Consider the following 17867-nt stretch of genomic DNA (forward strand, 5'->3'; position numbering starts at 1 on the left):
ACATATTTAAACTTCAAGAAAGGATATGAGCTAAAACTTCAGTTCTTAATTTTTCTTTTTCCCCAGTGACATTTGTGACAGCTTTTCCCGAGGCTGTTATCCATTATAGAAATTTAACTGCACTTTGAGGATATGTGATTTCAGAAACATTATCTGATTTTCTACCTAGAGGGAAGAAAACGCTAAAAGTAACAGGGCAAGGTGTAGGCTTGTACAGCCCAGAAGAGCAAGATTTGTAACCATGGCAGAAATTAGGTGGTCACTCCATTTATTGTACATGCTTCAAACTTAAAAAAAAGTAAGTGAAATAAATCACCCTCAGAGAACTTCTATAGGTAGCCAATCTGTTCATTAAAAAAATGCACACTGTATTAATTTGTCACAAATCATCTTTTCAAATATGTATTATCTAACAGTTTTTGATTCTAGTCATCACTTAGAAAACTTTATTAGTTTGGTATGAAAGGTGTTGGTGGGAATTTAAATACCTTACAAGAGCTTATGAAAGCATACTGTTTCAAATCCAGAAAGGCACTTTTAGATCATCCTTTATAAAGTCTTGAAAAACATCCAGAAATACAATGTGTCAGATAATCAAATAAAGAAGTAACTCAACTTTTTAAAAATACACTTTAAAATCCAAGCATTAATATTTCAATAATTTGGTTCCAGCTACATTAATCCACCATGGTGATTACATTTCCTTCATCCAACACTCACTGGCTGAACATTGATGTAGATTTTAAGTGTGACTATTAAAATACTATGGGGAAAACATGTAAATGTTTTATTTGAAAAAATTTGGAGCTGCCTTTGAAAACACAGAGTAAGGAACTAGCAGGCAATGGTAATTCAATTTAGAATCTGCTTGCATGCTCGCAAGAGCTCTTTCCACCTTCCCTCCAGAGCACTGACATGCTCACCACTGAACACTTCCCAGAAGCGCTGCTGAAATCCAGTGACCACAGTGCACACTGAATAGTTAAATGGTGAGAAACTTTAGAGCTCCACATCAAACTCGATTTCACCGACATCCTCTGAAGTTTGGAGCTCAGCCCCAAGAAGTCCGTGCTGGCATCTCCACACCACAGGAAAGGACAGGACCCTCTGCTCTGGCTTAAAGTCTACACTACCCAGTGAGGTGACATGAGGAAGATGCAAATAGTGACTGGTTCAGAGGAAGCCAGCACTCTGAGGGAATATGACAATTTATTTAAGATCTTTCCACTAAAGTGACAAATAAGGTGATGTTTATATAGTGCCAAATCTCTTGTTGCAGAAATGTGTTTGGGACTTTAATGTCCCATCTCTGTACTGAATAAAAACACATTTTAAAAATCAATTTCACAGTTTAAAATTCTGGACATTATGAGTTTTTCAAGGGAGCCAGAAATTACTCCTACAATCAGTCCACGAAAACTTCTGCTAAGCCAGTGTCGAGGTTCTTGTCCAAGCAGTTTCCAAGACACATTTTCAACTGGCAGACAAGAGGAATTCAGAGCCCTCGGTGTAGATAGCTCAGAGATTTTGGATTTGCTTTTAACTTGGTCCTTAGCTGTATTTCAGATTTTATTCATCTAGCCTCTGGCTCCCTCTCCAGGGTAACTCTGAGCTTGCCCCTCCCACTTCTTCCATCTGAGCATTTTCTCAGGTCCTCTGTTACACCACACACACACACACACAAACACACACACACCCTCTTCCAGGATCTCACTTCACCTCACCTCTCAGGGAAACTCCTCAGCCACATACTAGGTGAGGTCTCCCTGGTCTGTGCTCCCAGAACATCCTGCTGTCACCTCTAGTTCTCCATGGAAACACTCATGTCTCTTTTCCAAAAATATGCTTCATATGTGCCTTCCCTGAAAACCACAACCCCCATGAGGTACTAGGCCTTTTCAGCTTTCTTTCCAGAACTTATAGGCCAGGTGTGATTAAAACACATAGGGAATTTAAATTTTTTAAAAAATATTACAATAAAAGAAACATCACCATCAATCCTCCTCAAAAGTTGCTCCCTCACTGCAGACACACTTATCCCACCATGCTTGCCACTGTCTGAGGTAGTTCTGGAAGTTTTCTTTCATGAGGGTCTTTAGTTGTGCAGTCTTGGCTGCCTGGGTGTGTTGAATTAATTCAAAATGTTTACCATTCATGTCACTTTGACTTTGGGAAAGAGTCTGAAAGCAGATGGTGTCTGGTCCATTGAATAAGGCAGATGGGGATACACTGAAATGATTTCACAAGACTGTTTTTCTATTGGATAGCACTTGGCAGCAGTATTCACCATATCTTTTTATCATACCTCCAAACACAGTCATGAAAGAGGACTTCCATTACTGCTTCAGAAAGTGACAAGAATATTGGGACATATGTGTTCAAAGAGAGGGGCAGTATTTTGAAAGGGATTAACTGCAATGTGCCTTTTACAGTAATAAATGTTTCAACTTAAGCATTTATTGTATATTTTGATCACACTACATACTATACAGGACAAAGTTTAATTGATTTAGTTATAGGTAGACGGTATGCATTTGAGTTACATTAGTTAATTATGAGTAAACTAGTGCATTGTACCTATTCTGCCAATATTTCTACCTAAATATTTTCTATATAATGGTGAGCTATTCACCTCACCGAGAACTCTGAAAACATCAGAATAGATAAGCCTGGCAAAGAGAGAGATGACATATGTTTTTATCTATACTCCAATTGGTAGTTTTTCTTAGTCTCTCTTCCTCTTTAATTGTGTACTAGGCATTAAAGCCTAAGTGATAGAGTACTTTAACAAACAATATATGAAATTAAGAACAATAGTATTAGCACAGCAGCAACTCATGTAGAGATAACTGATGAATATTAACTACTCTACATGCTATAACTGTGTCATCTAGATACACAAATGACATTTCTTCTTTAGTTCTTTATGATAAATGTGGTCAGGAATGGTATGAAAAAGGAGTATTTGCAACAGATAAAAATTAATAAAGGAGACAGTTTAGATTATACTACTTGCTCAATATTAAAGGAAGAGATTACAATTATTGAAATAATAATGATTGAAACAATTATTTTAAAATATAAAATGATTTTGAAGAAGTAATTTATCCTTGTTTAAAGTACCGTGTAGTAAACATTAGTTGATTAGTGCCTTTAGGATATTAATCAACTGACTCCTACTCAGGAGTTTTAATATAAGGTAATTCTATGTGGACTCCTGTATCTCTAAAGAGAGCACTATAAAAACTGCATAAGAATGACTGCTGTTCTTTAAAACACAAATTTCCATAAATAACTAAGATACAAAATGCTTCAGGCAAAAAAGTGCAACACATAGACCATTCAGCAGAGGTCAAAGAAATGTGTTAATAATAAAGGAAATAGAAATAGAAGTTACAATATTTCATAAGAATATTCACTATAAATGTGGAAATGTACATATTTATTGTACATTGAAAGGACTACACTTAGTAAATTCAAAAGGTATCTCCAGGGGATAACCAGAAAACAGTGTAGTCCTTAAACTCCACCTTGTGTTTCTACTTTTGGCAGACTTATAAGGGCATTCTAGGAGAACTTCAATTATGTCTGTAACATTCATGAGGTCTTCAATGGGTATATCCCTTGAAAAGAAAGGCAGAGCTATCATAAGTAAATAAAACCAATAAAAGGTATCCAGCAATCCTCAGGAAAAAAAAAGTGAATTTAATTACTAATAAATACCTCTTGTCCTAAGTGGTCTCTTACTGGGATACACTGAATTAAGATACACAACAGCATTTTTTATGTGACAACTGTCAATAGAATTCTCATTCTTCTGTCATGAGGAATCCACAGCACTGCCCTCAAGAGACACTCAGTACTCTGAAGGCAGAGGCAGCAGGATCACCTGGGCTACAAATTCAGTTCAAGGCAGCCTGATCTATGTAGCAAAACCCTGTCTCAAAATGACAAAAAAAAAAAAAAAAAAAGAAAAGGAGAGAGACAACACTTGTATTCTAATTCCAAAGATAATCTAGTAACATCCATTTCATCTCAAATTGGAGAATTCTCATGTTGATAAGTCTTGAGAAAGAATATAAGTCAAGAAGATAGACATAACAAACCAATACCAAAGCTCTACAGACCTGAGAGAAACACAAAAACAGAATTCTCCAAAAGGAGTTAAAGTGTGTGGAGTGGGGAACTGCTATAGAGCTGAGCTGAGAGTTTTATTACAGTGAACTGAATTTATGGTTCACAAGTTGAAGTCCAGCCTGGGTAACTCACTGACTTCACAAGATTCTGTCTCAAAATAAAAACAAAAACAGGCTTTGGGATGTAGTTCAATGCAAAAGTCTTGGGTTCAACCCCTGTTCCCAATAAACAAACAAATCAATAAGTTCCTTATACTCTTATACATTAGCAATTTCCCTTTCAGTTTGCTCTGTCCATCATACTTCCCCCTTCTTATCCTTTAGCCTGCCATTGGTCATGATCACATTTGTTTTGGGAAATTATCAGCAGACTGACCCTAAGTTTTCCATTTAGAGTGAAATTAATAACAAGCTGCTGAACAAGGACTCGGAGAACACGAGAATACAGACTACACCCGAAGATTCAGAGGTCTAGTTGACCAGGGTCACGAGAGCCGTTCAGAAGCTGGAAACCAGGAAGACCTTGTGCAATACCTGGGGAGACCCCCTGGAAGTCATTCTTCCCCTGACAGTATAGGCTGCAGTGGAGGAGCGCGTGGAGCTCTGGAGAAGTCTGCACCGAGATTCCTGCTGCCTGTGCTGACAGCTGGGGAGAGGACACTAAGTGCTTGTGAGGTCCCAATGCACTGGGAGGCTGGAGAGAAAAAGCTACAAAAAATGGCTTTTGCCCCAGATGGCTCACTTGAGATGTTAGTCCAAATTGCCTCCTCAGTATTCTATAGCCGTGACGAGGAGGAGGCCAAGGAGAGAAAACAAAGAGACTGAGAAAAAGCGGCTGCTTTTGCTAGAGCACTAAGAGAAACAGACTCTAAGTCTGAATATCAGGGCCCCAAGAAGAACTTGATGACTGCATTCATCTGCTACCACTGTTAAAAGCCAGGTCACCTCAAGAGGAACTGCCCTAAGAAGCCCCTGGGCCATGCCCTGAATGTAAAGGTGACCACTGGAGATTGGTCTGCCCTCTGAAACGGAGGCCCCAGAGCTCAGACACATACTACCAGTTAGTCTAACAGGAATGAGGTGTCCAGGGCATACTCTGCCTTCTCTCTCTGGCCAGACTGTCATCTCCATGGAGGAGCCCCAGGTAATCATGACTATAGAGGAAAAAGAAAACAGCCTGTTGCTAGACACAGGTGCAAGGCTCTCAGTCCTTCTTTTCAATCCTAGCCCTCCTTCCAGCCATCACACCTCAGTGAAAGGAGTCACTGGTGAAGAGGTAATATGCTATTTTTCACAACCCTTAGGCTGTAACTACTTGTTAGATCTTTCTTGCATATCTCTGTCTTAATGAGAAACCACTTGGAAGATACCACCATGTATTATAGCAGCCAATGATATTTTCCTACTAATCTGTCCATAACTCTGTAATGTTTGAATTGATCCTATGCTATTTCATAAATGGATGTATGTTTATTACTATGTGTTTCCTACAACAACCATTGAGAATAGTTAATGAATATCCAATTGGTCACTCATGTATAGCTCTATTTATTTTCTTTAGAAACCACTTTGAAGATACCAAAGTATAGTACAACAACCATTGATAATAACCTACCACTTTCATCTGTAACTCACTATTATTTGTCTATTTGTTTTCCTGAGAAATTATCCTGTAGATAACAATATGTAAAACAACAACCATTGATAATTTCCTACCTCTTTGTCTGTAATTCAGTAAGCCCCCCTACTACTATGTTATCCTTCTTTTACCCTTTAAAATAATAATAAAAAAAGAAATTAATAACAGCAGTTATTCAGCAAAGGAGACCAGATTCCTGTAGATGTAAATGCCTTATGTCATTTGACTAGGGTGACTCAAGAGTTTGTGGAATACCAAATTCCAAGCAAGGTGACTAGGCAAAAGTTTCAGGAAAACAATAATGAAGGTTAGCATCTAGCTAATTTCACTGCCTTGTATTACAAGAAAAGAAAAATGGTTTGTAGACCATGTCAAAAATAAGGACACAATGAATAAGAACCTGGAGCATTTTCCATGCATAGCCCAGAGGAGACAACAGATCTGAAAGATAATAATGTTGCAATCACCAGACATGTGAAGTCAGTGAAGATGAGGTATTGATCTTAACCTCTGTCATGAGAACTGCTCAACAGGGTGCTCTGAGAGTGGGCATGCAGCTCCCAGCTATCAGAAAGAGTTCCCTCTGGAAATTAAAACATTGACATTTGGCTTAAGTAACAGTCTTGGATAAATTTATCTGGTATGAGTCAACTTACAAAAATTCAATCAATTCTGGGTTTAATAAAAACACATAGTTTCCTGATTTACAAAGCTAAAATCTATACCATAAACCATAGTTATAGAAGAAAATAACTGCTTCTATCTTGCCTGATTTTCTTTCTCAATCTGGTATAACAACACTCTGCTTTTCTAATTTCCCATTTATTATTATCCATCTGATGATAATTATGTCATATACTTTTAGGTATACAAAATGACCCAAAATGGAATGAGGAAATGTGAACATGTTTTGTCTCTGAGGTAATTAGACCTTCCTTAGAGCTAAGACATAGCCCTGTAGTCTCAGCTTTCCTTCTTACAAGTGTGTTCCTACCATCCCCTTTCAACCCAAATTGTACATTTGGATAATGTCTTGATAAGTTGTTTTGGGGAATTATCATCCACCCGCAGCAGGTAGCAAATGAGACAATGAATGAAGAAAAGTGTTAGAAAAAATAACAAAAATGTTCAAACCTGGGACTGAAATCTTCCCCGCTGTTGGATGGTTCATCTCCATAACAAGGCCATTGTGCAACACCTTAACATGGAAAAACAGAGAGAAAAATAATTTATAAAATTAAACCATCTTCAATCTCAAGCTGCATGGACAGCTACCTATTCAGCTGACATTGAAAAAAGAAATCAATGTTTTTTTATTTGAAAATAAATGTTTGAAGTGACTGTGTTTCCTTTTATCATCTCTCAAGTGAAGCCAAAAGAGGGTAAAAAGACTCGAGGACTAGAAAACTATATTTGTATAAAATCTTCCCACTCTTTAAAAGAAAAGCTATGTGCTCTTAAATACATGTAGCTGATGACTTACCCATCTTATTTGTGTATGCTCCTGTCAGATCAAAGCTCACCTTCCTCCTAGATTACTTCATATGGCCAGAACTGGCCCAGGTCAACTGCAGCCCAGATGGAGTGGGAGGGTATGGGGTGGGTTGAGTAAAATCTGGACCACAAGAGAGTCAATCCGGCTGAAAAGTGAGTCAGAGTGTCCAGAAGACCCAGTGACTGATGCAGGTGGGAAAGCAGAAGGTTACTGGAGCAAACGTATGAGCAGAGCCCAGTGACAAGGAAACCAGAGGAGGCCTAGGTCAGAGGCTAGAGCAGGCAGGTTAAATCAGAGATGTTTTCAATGGCAGTAAAGGTTTAACCGTAATACCAGGTTTCAGAAATAGGACCCAGCTATCATGGGATGGGGAAACAAAAACAACTAAGAAAAATCCAGAAACCTCATCCCAGAGTGCTGATTAGGTTTTCATGTGATCTCACATACACATTCAGCGTCCCATCAAGAACAAAGGTAGACTTGGCTCAGGATTAAGAACTAAGGCCAGGTTCCAATCCAGAGGTATTCTAGCAATGCCTCACTAGTGAGTTGTAGCTTGATGCTGAGTCACATGACTACTGACACTGCAAACTGGAGGTGGCAAATTTTTTCTAGGGAGTGGACTGGAAAACAAAATTTGCCAGAGATCCAACTTCCTCCTCTATAGGTAGAAGCTGAGATGAGGGAAAGGGGCCAGATTCTGGAACATAAAAGCTGAATTACAGATGACAAAATATTTGTGAGACACAAATGAAAGTGCTTACAAATTTAGTTTTGTTTTGTGTGAACAATTGGGGGATACCTGGTATACTGTCACAAGGAGGCCAGTATCTATGACCAGGTCTTCACCAAGACGTACATGGACAACTGACATAAACTGTGTTTTACCTGCTCTGTCAACCAATTGGAGAACCTCTCTCTTACCGCTCTGTATGAGCAGGAAAGAAAAAGAAGTATTTCACTGATGTAATAAACTTATGGGCCACAATTTGTGTCAACATCCCAAAGACCATAACGGTTCTACAGTATGTTAAGCTTTAGATAAAAGCAAGATTTGCCCGTCCATGTTCTTCTCAAAGAGCAAAACAACATGGAATAGAGAAGCAAATAAACATGTTTCTCAGTTGGAAAACTCAGTGGGGGAAAGGTCAGATTTCTTGGGTTTTATCTATTTCTAATGCACTTTTTGGTCACACTATGAAATAAGTCATTAATGAGACAACTTCATGATGACGTTTTTAACCACAGAACTATAACTCTGCTATGGTGAAACATTCTGGCTTTGACTGTTTACTCTGGAAATGGTCACTAAACTGGGGTCATGCCACCCCATATGATGAATTTTCTAGCAATGATTTTGCATCTCTTTTTGGGACCATCAAGTTTATACCCAAGAGCTGGCCAGAGAAAACTCCTGCCAGTGTTAGAACTGTGCTATAATTTAATTCTGGTAAGGTTCATTCTCAGCATCCACACAGCACAGCCTCCTTCTACGTGGGGGTGGAGGCTAAATGCCAGCGGGAGGTGCTAAATCTCAGTTCTACTGAGGACAGGAACAAAAATACCAAGCTAAATTTCACTCAAAACAATTATCTACACACTGAATCATTCTTCTCTTCTCCTATCTCTGTTGCCCTCCTGACTACCTCTTTGTAATAATACTGCTATGCTACTCACAAAAGACAAAAGTGAGTGTTCTTAGCTAAATATAACTTAACTGATAATGTTGAAATTAATTAACGCTGAATTTTAATCATGTAGCAAATTTTAAGTGTCAAACGTGAAAGGGTAGTTGGTAAAGGTCAAGGGACATATGTCAAAGTTTTGCAAAGCAAAAGCTAGTATCAGCTGATTGAGATTTTTCACGGAAGCAGGTAAAAGATTTTTCCCCCACCACGATTGCTGCCTATAATATCTCCAATATGAAACTTTAACCTAATCAATTCCTTCACATCAAAAAACATTCAGTTTTAAGCAAAAGTACAAATTCTTTGTATAGCTGGCAAAAGAAGTTAACTGCAGTTTATCATTTGCTGTGGCATTTGCACAATTATAAAGCAAATGGGCTGGTCTGAGCTCCCATCTGCAAAAGAGCTGATTTATTCCCCTGCCTGGTTGCCACCCACCTTTTTATGTAAAGTCAGAAGTCCATGAAATTCCATATGCTTCCTTTGTGAATCAGGTCAGATTATACCAGAAAACATTGGGACTGTGGCAGTGCTGTCCGTGGAAACCCTTCCTAAAGACTTGGAATCTTGGAAAACTCTCCAGCTTCGTTTGTGGGGCAAATCCTGCCCTGCTTAGTAACATTTTTGAGGATTGCAGAGAGCAGAACATTCTCTGAATCCTAACTTAAATCTCTCTTGGTTTACTTCAAGTGAATTGTCTCATCCCAGCTTCATTGGAAACAGAGGGACAAACTCTTACCACCACTTGCAAAATATTTATTTGGGAATGGTTAATAATGTTCCCCTTTCCAGCTTTCATCCAGTTGACATGACAATCTCTATCACCTTCATCAAAAAATTCAAACTAAACGTGTTCTACTTCATGACCACTAACAATGGTATGGTTACCTGATCTTCAGAGGCCTTCAAGTATAATTTTTTCTTAGGGAGAATTCCATATCTTTTATCTCAGTGTGGCCATTCAGGGCATCCCTTGTTGAAAACTGAGTTATTTCAGAATAAGACCTTCTCCAGAACTCTATAGTGAGTTTTGTCCAATTGGCAATGTCTTTGAATTTTTACTGTTTTCTCCTTCTTATTTCTTTTATTCTTCCTAGATCTTTCACGGTTTGGTAGCTCTTCTAAATTTCATTTCTCCACTTCAAAATTTCAAAAGCCTATTCTTGACAAGAAAAGAATTGTAGATAGTGCTCTCACCTCCTCAGCAAAGTATCAGGCCTATTTAAAATAAGGACTCTCTTTCTTTCTCCAGGGCTTTCCAGATTGACAGCATAATGATAGAGTAAAATGGTAATGTATTCATGATGGGTGGAAGAGTACAATGTATACCTTAAAGTGATGTGGGAAATACAAGTTTAAATGAAAGTAAGTCTTTTCATAAAGCCTTATGGCAGGAATGGCAGAAGAAAGGGATATAATATAGCACTAGCAAGCCTTTTTTAAAAAGTACAAAAATTAAAATTGATTTTATATAGATAGTGAAAATTTTTATAGAAACCAAGAGATGTAGGTCAGGACTATATTGTCTTTACACGTATGAAAACTAAGGTAATGCCACCAAAGGCATCAGTAATGACATACCAACAAGAATGGACCTTGTCAGTCACTATGAATAGTCATTTGACCTATTCATTCAGTTCAACAACCTCCATGGAACATGCATATGTTAGGCACAGTGAAAGGCTGGTAGTGAAAAGATGAATGAACTTAAATTAAAAGTGCCTATAATTAGAAGAGAGGATAGGGAATAAGAGACTTGAGCCAATTTTTATAACACAATTTAAACTCCATAAAGAAGGAGCATTATCCAATGAGAAGCAAGTAATTTACTCTGCTTTCCTTTGAAGGAAGCTAAATGATCTGGGTTAAGGAGGTCAGTGAAGGCTGTAAGACAAGAATAATATTGAAATTAAATGTTAAGGCTAACATTAACAATGATAAATGCAATAACAGCAGCTACTGCACAACAAAATTCCTTAAAGATTAAGCATTGTTGTAGGAGCTAAACAGTCACTTCTCTTAATCCTGTCACTAACCAGATTAGGCAGAAATTGGTATCATCTCATTTCCACTGATAAGGTAACTGATACCTAAACAATTTAAGTACATGCCCAAGATTTCCTGATGAATAAGTGTCTAACCTTAGACAACAATTTAGGTGTGTCTTACCCTTCACATGTAGGCAGGTTCCTGGTAGTTGGAGACTGAGTTAAAGAAAAATAAAGTGAACAAGCATCATTTAATTTACCAGTTAAATAACTGGGCAATGTGGTCAATTCTGTAAAACAAATTAGTCAATTCAGTAGGAAGAGAAAATCAGCCAAACAGATTGCTTGGCACCCGGAAACCTAGTGAATTAATAAACGGAATGGCTCCCTTGTAGGCAGCCAAGGATACTCTGGCACTACCACTACAAGGGCTGTGAAGAGAGAAGGATTCGAGCACAGAGTAGTTGAGGGTTTGAAGGAGACAAACGCAGCAGGTGATCTTGGGCAAGGCACTTATGGACTCTGAGGCTCAAAACCCTCATCAGTTAAAAAGGATAATACCATCTCTTTCCAAGTAGTTTGTGAGTAGTAAGTGAAATGATGAGGGACTGACTAAGGGCCCTGGTAAGCTCATAGGCAATGGCAACTGTATTCACTGCCATCAAAAGACTGGGTTCAAACTCTGGCTTCAGCAACTACTAGCTATGTGGCATTAGGGCACATTCATATGCTCATGCAACAAATATGCATCAAAGGTCTTAACAGTAATGACTAATAATAAATATTTATCAAATGCATATTAATATGCCAGCCATTGTAACATGCTGAAGGAAAGCTAGGTCACAGAACAAGTAAAGTCCTCCTGTCCAAGATACATAGAGTTCTCCATAGGAGACTTTCCAGTTAAGTGTTCCTCCGGTCTGTCATTGTGATGTATTAATATCTGCTTTGTCTTCTGCTACATGCTCAGAACCATGAACACTGTATAACCCTATCTGGTAAATATTTAGTAAATATCTTTTTAAAAATTAAATGTAAGTAACTGCCTAGGTAGCACATGGTTCCTTTTGGTTTCATCATTTTATAGGGAGGGAGGGAAAATGCTCTTTGTTTTAACTTAATTATCAAATTCCAGTGTCACCTTGCAGTTCCTCAGTTTCCTAAAGCAAGTGATCTTGAATATGCACAGAGATTTCACACAAATGAAGACATTCCAGAGAAACATGCTAAGGAGTTCAAAAGGGACCATGGTCTGCCAAAAGGGTGGAACTAAGAAAGCAGTAGGAACAATGTGCAAAACACATTTATAAATGTCAAATAAGAAATTTGTAGAGAATAATCACCATTCTTCTGCATCAGGAAAATAAAAAAAAACTACTTCCAGAGCATGCAGCAGTATCCTAGAAAACAAACTACATTGGAATAATCTCACTTGTTGTACAGGTTAAACATTTCCTATCTGAAACGCACGGGATCAGAAGTGTTTAGATTTCAGACTTTTTAGATTTTGGAAAGTTTGTATATAGACAATAAGATATGACAGGCATGGTGGTCAACGCCTGTAATCCCAGCACTTGGGAGACTGAGGCATGAGGATCCTTGCAAGTTTGAGACCATCCTGGGCTACAAAGTAAGCTCAAGGCCAGCCTGAACTGTATAGTAAGACCCTGTCTCAAAAAGACAAAAAAAAGACAATAATGTATCTTGGAGATGGTACACAAATCTAAACACAGAATTAATTTATGCTTTATATGTATCTTGTATACATACACTGAAGCTAATCTTATACAATAGTTTTAAAGAAGGCCTGCACTTTGATTTAAACCTTCACATAATGTCAGATGTGGAATTTTCCACCTGTGGTATCATATATCAGCACCCCTTAAAAAAGTTTTGGATGTTAGAGCATTTTAGATTTCAGATTTTTAGATTGGGAATGCTCAACTTGTACTGTACATTTTATCAACTTAGTCATTCTTTAGCATAATAGGGCAATTGTTATGGTTTCTGTCTAGATGTCCCCCTAACAGCCTCATGCAGTCATGGGGGAGGCTTCTAGAGTTTATGCTTGACTCATGGTACAATGCTGGGATTATAGGTGTGAATGCTACACACACCCTAGGGTGGGTAGCCTGCAGACAATATAAAGGAGGGAAAGAGGCTTGCTGTCTGTTGCTCCTCTCTTTTTTCTCTTGCTGTTTTGCCATCTTCCACCAACATGAACTAGTGCCTTCTGCCTTGTGCCACTCTGCTTTAGAGCCAACCAACTATCTACTGAAACCTTCATGAACTGTGTACTGAATAAATCTTTCCTGCCCTAATTTGGGGCATTTGGGTATTTTGTCTCAGCAATGAGAGAAAAATAACCAAGACAGAATTTGGTACCGGAAGTGGGGTCATTGCTGTGACTATACCTGAACCTGTGGTTCAAGAACCTTTGGGAATGGCTGGTGGGAAGAGTTTGGAAAGGTTTGGAAATGTAACCTGAAAGAGTAGAGCTGGCAGGCCTTAGGCTGTTCTGTATAGAAGATTCTGGTCAGAGCTTAGAAAACTAGAAGGCTGATAGAAATCCTGCCTGTTCAACTGGGCTGGGGAGGTTTTTACTGGGAAGCAGTGCATTGACAGTTGCACTCAAGACAATATATGGTATGGCTTGGCAAAAAGTTTGTCTGCCTTTTGCTCATATCCAGAGATTTTGACCAAGACTGCAATTAAGGGAGGAGGACTAGTTAATCTGGCTGAAGAAATTTCAAGGCAATCTAAGGTTGGGGTAGTTGCATGGCTATTGTTGGGGCCTTCTAGTCACATTTATGCTGTGAAACAAGAGCAAAGAGCCTAGCAGGATGATTTAAACATGAGTTTGGCCAGAAAAATGTTCCAGTAAAGCTGTGGACTACAAAGATAGAGCTGAAGAGATCTCAAATACTGAAAAGGGACAGGAGAATAGAAAAGATGGCCTGAGGGCATCACAAGAAGCAGATAGTCTCCACGCTTTGTAGCCTTAAAACTGCAAAAGTGAAAGAGTTTGCTTTGAGCAGAAAGCCATAGAGCACTATGTTCCAGAATGGCAGCAACCATAGTATGTTCTAGAATGGCAGTGGCAGCCGCACCAACTCCCAAAATGGCAACAACCTAGAAAATTTGTTCCTCAGAATTGGATTAAGAGTGTGCAGTGATCCAGGCATTCAAACCCTATAGCTAAGAGAGAGGAAAGCCTGGCTACTGCTTCAGCTGACACCAGATCTTAGCATCATCCACATGGTGCTTGTTTTAGGTGCATAGAGAATACAAGAGTGCTGAGGTTAAGAAGGCTCCCACCTAGATTTCAGAAGGCCTGGGAGGCCAGCCATTGTGCTCCTGGGAGGGCAATATGTGAAACTTTGAAAGTGAAGCCAAAGGTACAGTGGAGACCCCTAGAAGTTTGGAGATGCCAGGCATATGGATCATCTAAAGAAATCTGAAAGGAGGGAGAAAAGTGGGCCCAAGAGAGAAACATGGGAGCTACAACCACCAGAAGTTCCATAGAGGCAGGGCCACATGGAGCTCACAATTTGCCACAGATTGCCTTGTTTGTTGAATGCATAACTACAGAACTCAATGTTTGCCCTGCTGGATTCTGGATTTGCTTTGGTCCCAGTGCTTTGTATCCCCCTGTTTGCATCTTTTGGTAATGTTTACCTTATGCCATTGAATGTTGGAAGGATTTAACTTTTCATTTGTACAGGGGCTCACAGCTAAAAGGTTGCCTTACCTCTTGGAAGAGACTTGGGACTTGTACTCTTCAACAATGCTGAAACTGTTAGGACTTTGGCAACTCTTAGAGATGGACTAAAATTCCTTTTGCATAAAGGTATGTGTATGAGTCTTTGGCAGGCCAGGCGCACAATGTTATGGTTTGTGTCTAGATGTCCACCTAAAAGCCCCATGGGACAGACTTCTAGAGCTTACGATTGACTCATGGTACAATGCTGGGATTATGGATGTGAACGCTACACCACCCTAGGGTGGGTAGCCTGCATAAAATATAAGGGAGGGAAAGAGGCTTGCTCTCTGCTGCTCCTCCTTTTAAGCTCTTGCTGATTTAGCTGTTTTCCACCACCACCATAAACTGTTGCCCTCTGCCATGTGCCACTCTGTCTTGGAGCCAGCCAACTGGCTGGCTAAAACCTCCACAAACTTTGAGCTAAATAAACCTTTCCTTCCTTAATTTTGAGCATCGAGTATTTTGTCTCAGCAAAGAAAGAAAAGTAATTAAAACAACAATAGTCTTGAAATAAGATTTGAAAAATTACATAACAGAAGGCAAAACCTGAAAGTAATACATTAAAATGTCAGTTCAGCTGTTTTTAAAAATTGTACCCACTAAAAAATGTGAAAATAATAAACTCATAGGAAGAGAAACTGACAGTAAGTAAGCCCCTACCCTTATTTAGAGAATAGAGATCAATATAAAAGCTGATGTTTTTGGTTTTCTTCATTCTTAAATTAAATACTGTAGCTAAGCTTTATTCCAGAGGCAATGTACATAATAGAGTCATTTCACTCTTTACAAATTATGACTATTAATCACACAAAGAAACATTATAACAAGTACAAGTTAATGATTTGTAATGAAATGAACACTCTTGTACCCAGCACTTGCTTGAGAGAAAACTTTTCCAAGTTGCTCCATCCCTCTATCCCTCTAACCTGGACCCCAATCATCATTTGTTGTATTTTGTTAAATATCTCCTTACTTTTCATATATTTGTGCCACATATACATGTACTATTAATTTAGTGCTTGATTTCACATTTTTCAATGGAATCATGTATATGGATTATTTTCTGACCTGCTTTTTCCTCTTAATATTATTTCTGAGATTCAAAGCATGCCATTGTGTAAACATACCATAATTATTAACCTACTCTTCTCTTATGTTGTTTGCAGTTATCTTGTTATGACAAACAACACTACTTTTAGCGAAACTATTCATGCAATGATTTCTCTAGGGCTATATACCTAGAGCTAGAATTGCTAAGACAAAAGGATGTGTACCTTCAATTTGTTAAATAATGGCAAATTAGTTTTCTAAATCAATTACCAAGCATTCCTGCTAGTAGTAAATATTGTTTTCACTTATTTCATATTTTCAGCAAAACTTCATATCAGTGGAATGTGTAGGTTTTGCAAGCGAGATTACTGTGAAATGGTATCTTTTTGAAGCTTTGATTTACATTTTTTGATTACCAATGAGGTTGAGTATATTTTCTGTACCATTTAAATCTCCTCTTCAATGAAATGCTTCCTCAAAAAGTCATTTGTATGTTTTCCTACTGACCTAACTATATTTTTATTATTGATTCTTAAAAGGTTTTCACATATTCTGTAATGAGTCCTTTACAGCAACACAAAACTATCTAAAACAGAAAATACTACGGTTTCATTTTGCACTGTTTATGATATATTATGATAAACAAAATTTCTTTACTTCATCATTCTCAACATACTGACATTCTTATATATTCTGCATTTCTTATGATATGTTTTTGAAATTTTCCTTATTCTTAAATGACAAAGACTTTCTCTGAAATTTTCTTATAAATGTTTAAACACTGACCCATTCATAGCAAAAGCTCACAGCAAGTTAAGGATTGTGGGGAACTGCTTCAACCTGATAATGAATATATATTTTTTAAAAACCTAAAACTGTCATACCTGATAGAGAAAGACTGAATGCTTTTGCTCTAAGATCAAGAGCAAAGAAAGAATAGCTGCTTTCATCACAAGAATTAATACTCTGGTAATAGCTGACATAAGATTAGAACTTCTAGCCACTGCAATGGATCAAGACATATTAAAATCATAAAATGCTTAGTGATTACAAAGAAAGAAATAAGGAAAAATATAAAAAAATAGCACAACAAAAAGAAGGAAAGTCAAAGGAAACAAAAATTAAGAAGAAATCATACATATAGCATGAATTGACCACATAGAAATTTGCAAGGAATTTGCAAAGATATTCCTAGAACTAATAAATGAGTTCTACAAAGTCACACGTTATCAACCCAACATAAAAGAGCAATCAAGGGGCTGGGAATTTAGCTCAGTGGCAGAGTGCCTGCCTGGTAAGAGCAACATCAGTGAGTTCAATTCCTGGTACCAGGGGGAAAAAAAAAGAGCAATGATATTTCTATATAGCAATGAATGAATATGTAAAAAAAAACAAATTTAAAACAATCCCATTAAAAATGACCACAAAGAAGATGAAATATTTAAGATGTAAATTTAACAAAACACAGACAGGCTATGAATGCTGGAAATTACAAAGTACTGATAAAAGATAGCCAAGAAGATGTAAATAAAGAAGCATAGCATGTGCAGAGATTGAATGACCAACACAATACAGATGTCAGTTATGCCAAAGTTTATAGGCTTAATGCCATTCTTACCAAAACCAACAAAAGTTTTTGTAGTCATAAAAGAAACTTCTAAAATGTAAGTAAAAAGATACAAAAATCAGGGTAGCTTGAACAATTTTAAAAATAAGAATAAAATGAGAGAGAATCACTCCACCTGATATAAAAATACATTGTATTACACTGCTACTTTACACTGGGTAGCTACAAAATGATATTGGCACAAGAATAGACAAATTAATGGAGTAGAATAGAAAACTCAGATCCACACCAATATCCTCAAATAAGTTTTGACAGAGAAATAAATGCAAGGAAATACAACTTTTTCGACAATGGAACTGAAATAATTGTAAAAAGGTAAGGAAAGTGGGGCTGGGGATTTAGCTCAGTGGCACAGAGCCTGCCTGGCATGTGCAAGATTGTGAGTTCGATTCCCGGTAGTAGAAAAAAATTAAGTAAATAAATAAAGTAAGGAAAGAAACTTCAACCTAAATCTCCTACCTATACTTCATAGAAAAATTTA

General features: G+C 37.8%; 1 protein-coding gene across 4 annotated transcripts in view; it reads right to left on the reverse strand.

The window, feature by feature from the left end:
- Sugct (succinyl-CoA:glutarate-CoA transferase) overlaps positions 1 to 17867 on the reverse strand; it is a 693160-nt gene that overhangs the window by 100181 nt on the left and 575112 nt on the right. For 2 of the 4 annotated variants that reach the window (XM_013521156.1, XM_005397726.2), the window contains one exon: positions 6910 to 6973. The exons of 1 other annotated variant lie outside the window; for it this stretch is intronic. In XM_013521156.1, the coding sequence (XP_013376610.1) occupies positions 6910 to 6973 (64 nt within the window). Of the gene's footprint in view, positions 1 to 6909; positions 6974 to 17867 lie in introns of those variants that run through there. One more of the 4 variants, XM_013521157.1, reaches the window with a different exon arrangement.

The sequence above is a fragment of the Chinchilla lanigera genome, unplaced genomic scaffold (genome assembly GCF_000276665.1).
Source record: "Chinchilla lanigera isolate Chin_1 unplaced genomic scaffold, ChiLan1.0 scaffold00059, whole genome shotgun sequence".
Classification (NCBI taxonomy): domain Eukaryota; kingdom Metazoa; phylum Chordata; class Mammalia; order Rodentia; family Chinchillidae; genus Chinchilla; species Chinchilla lanigera.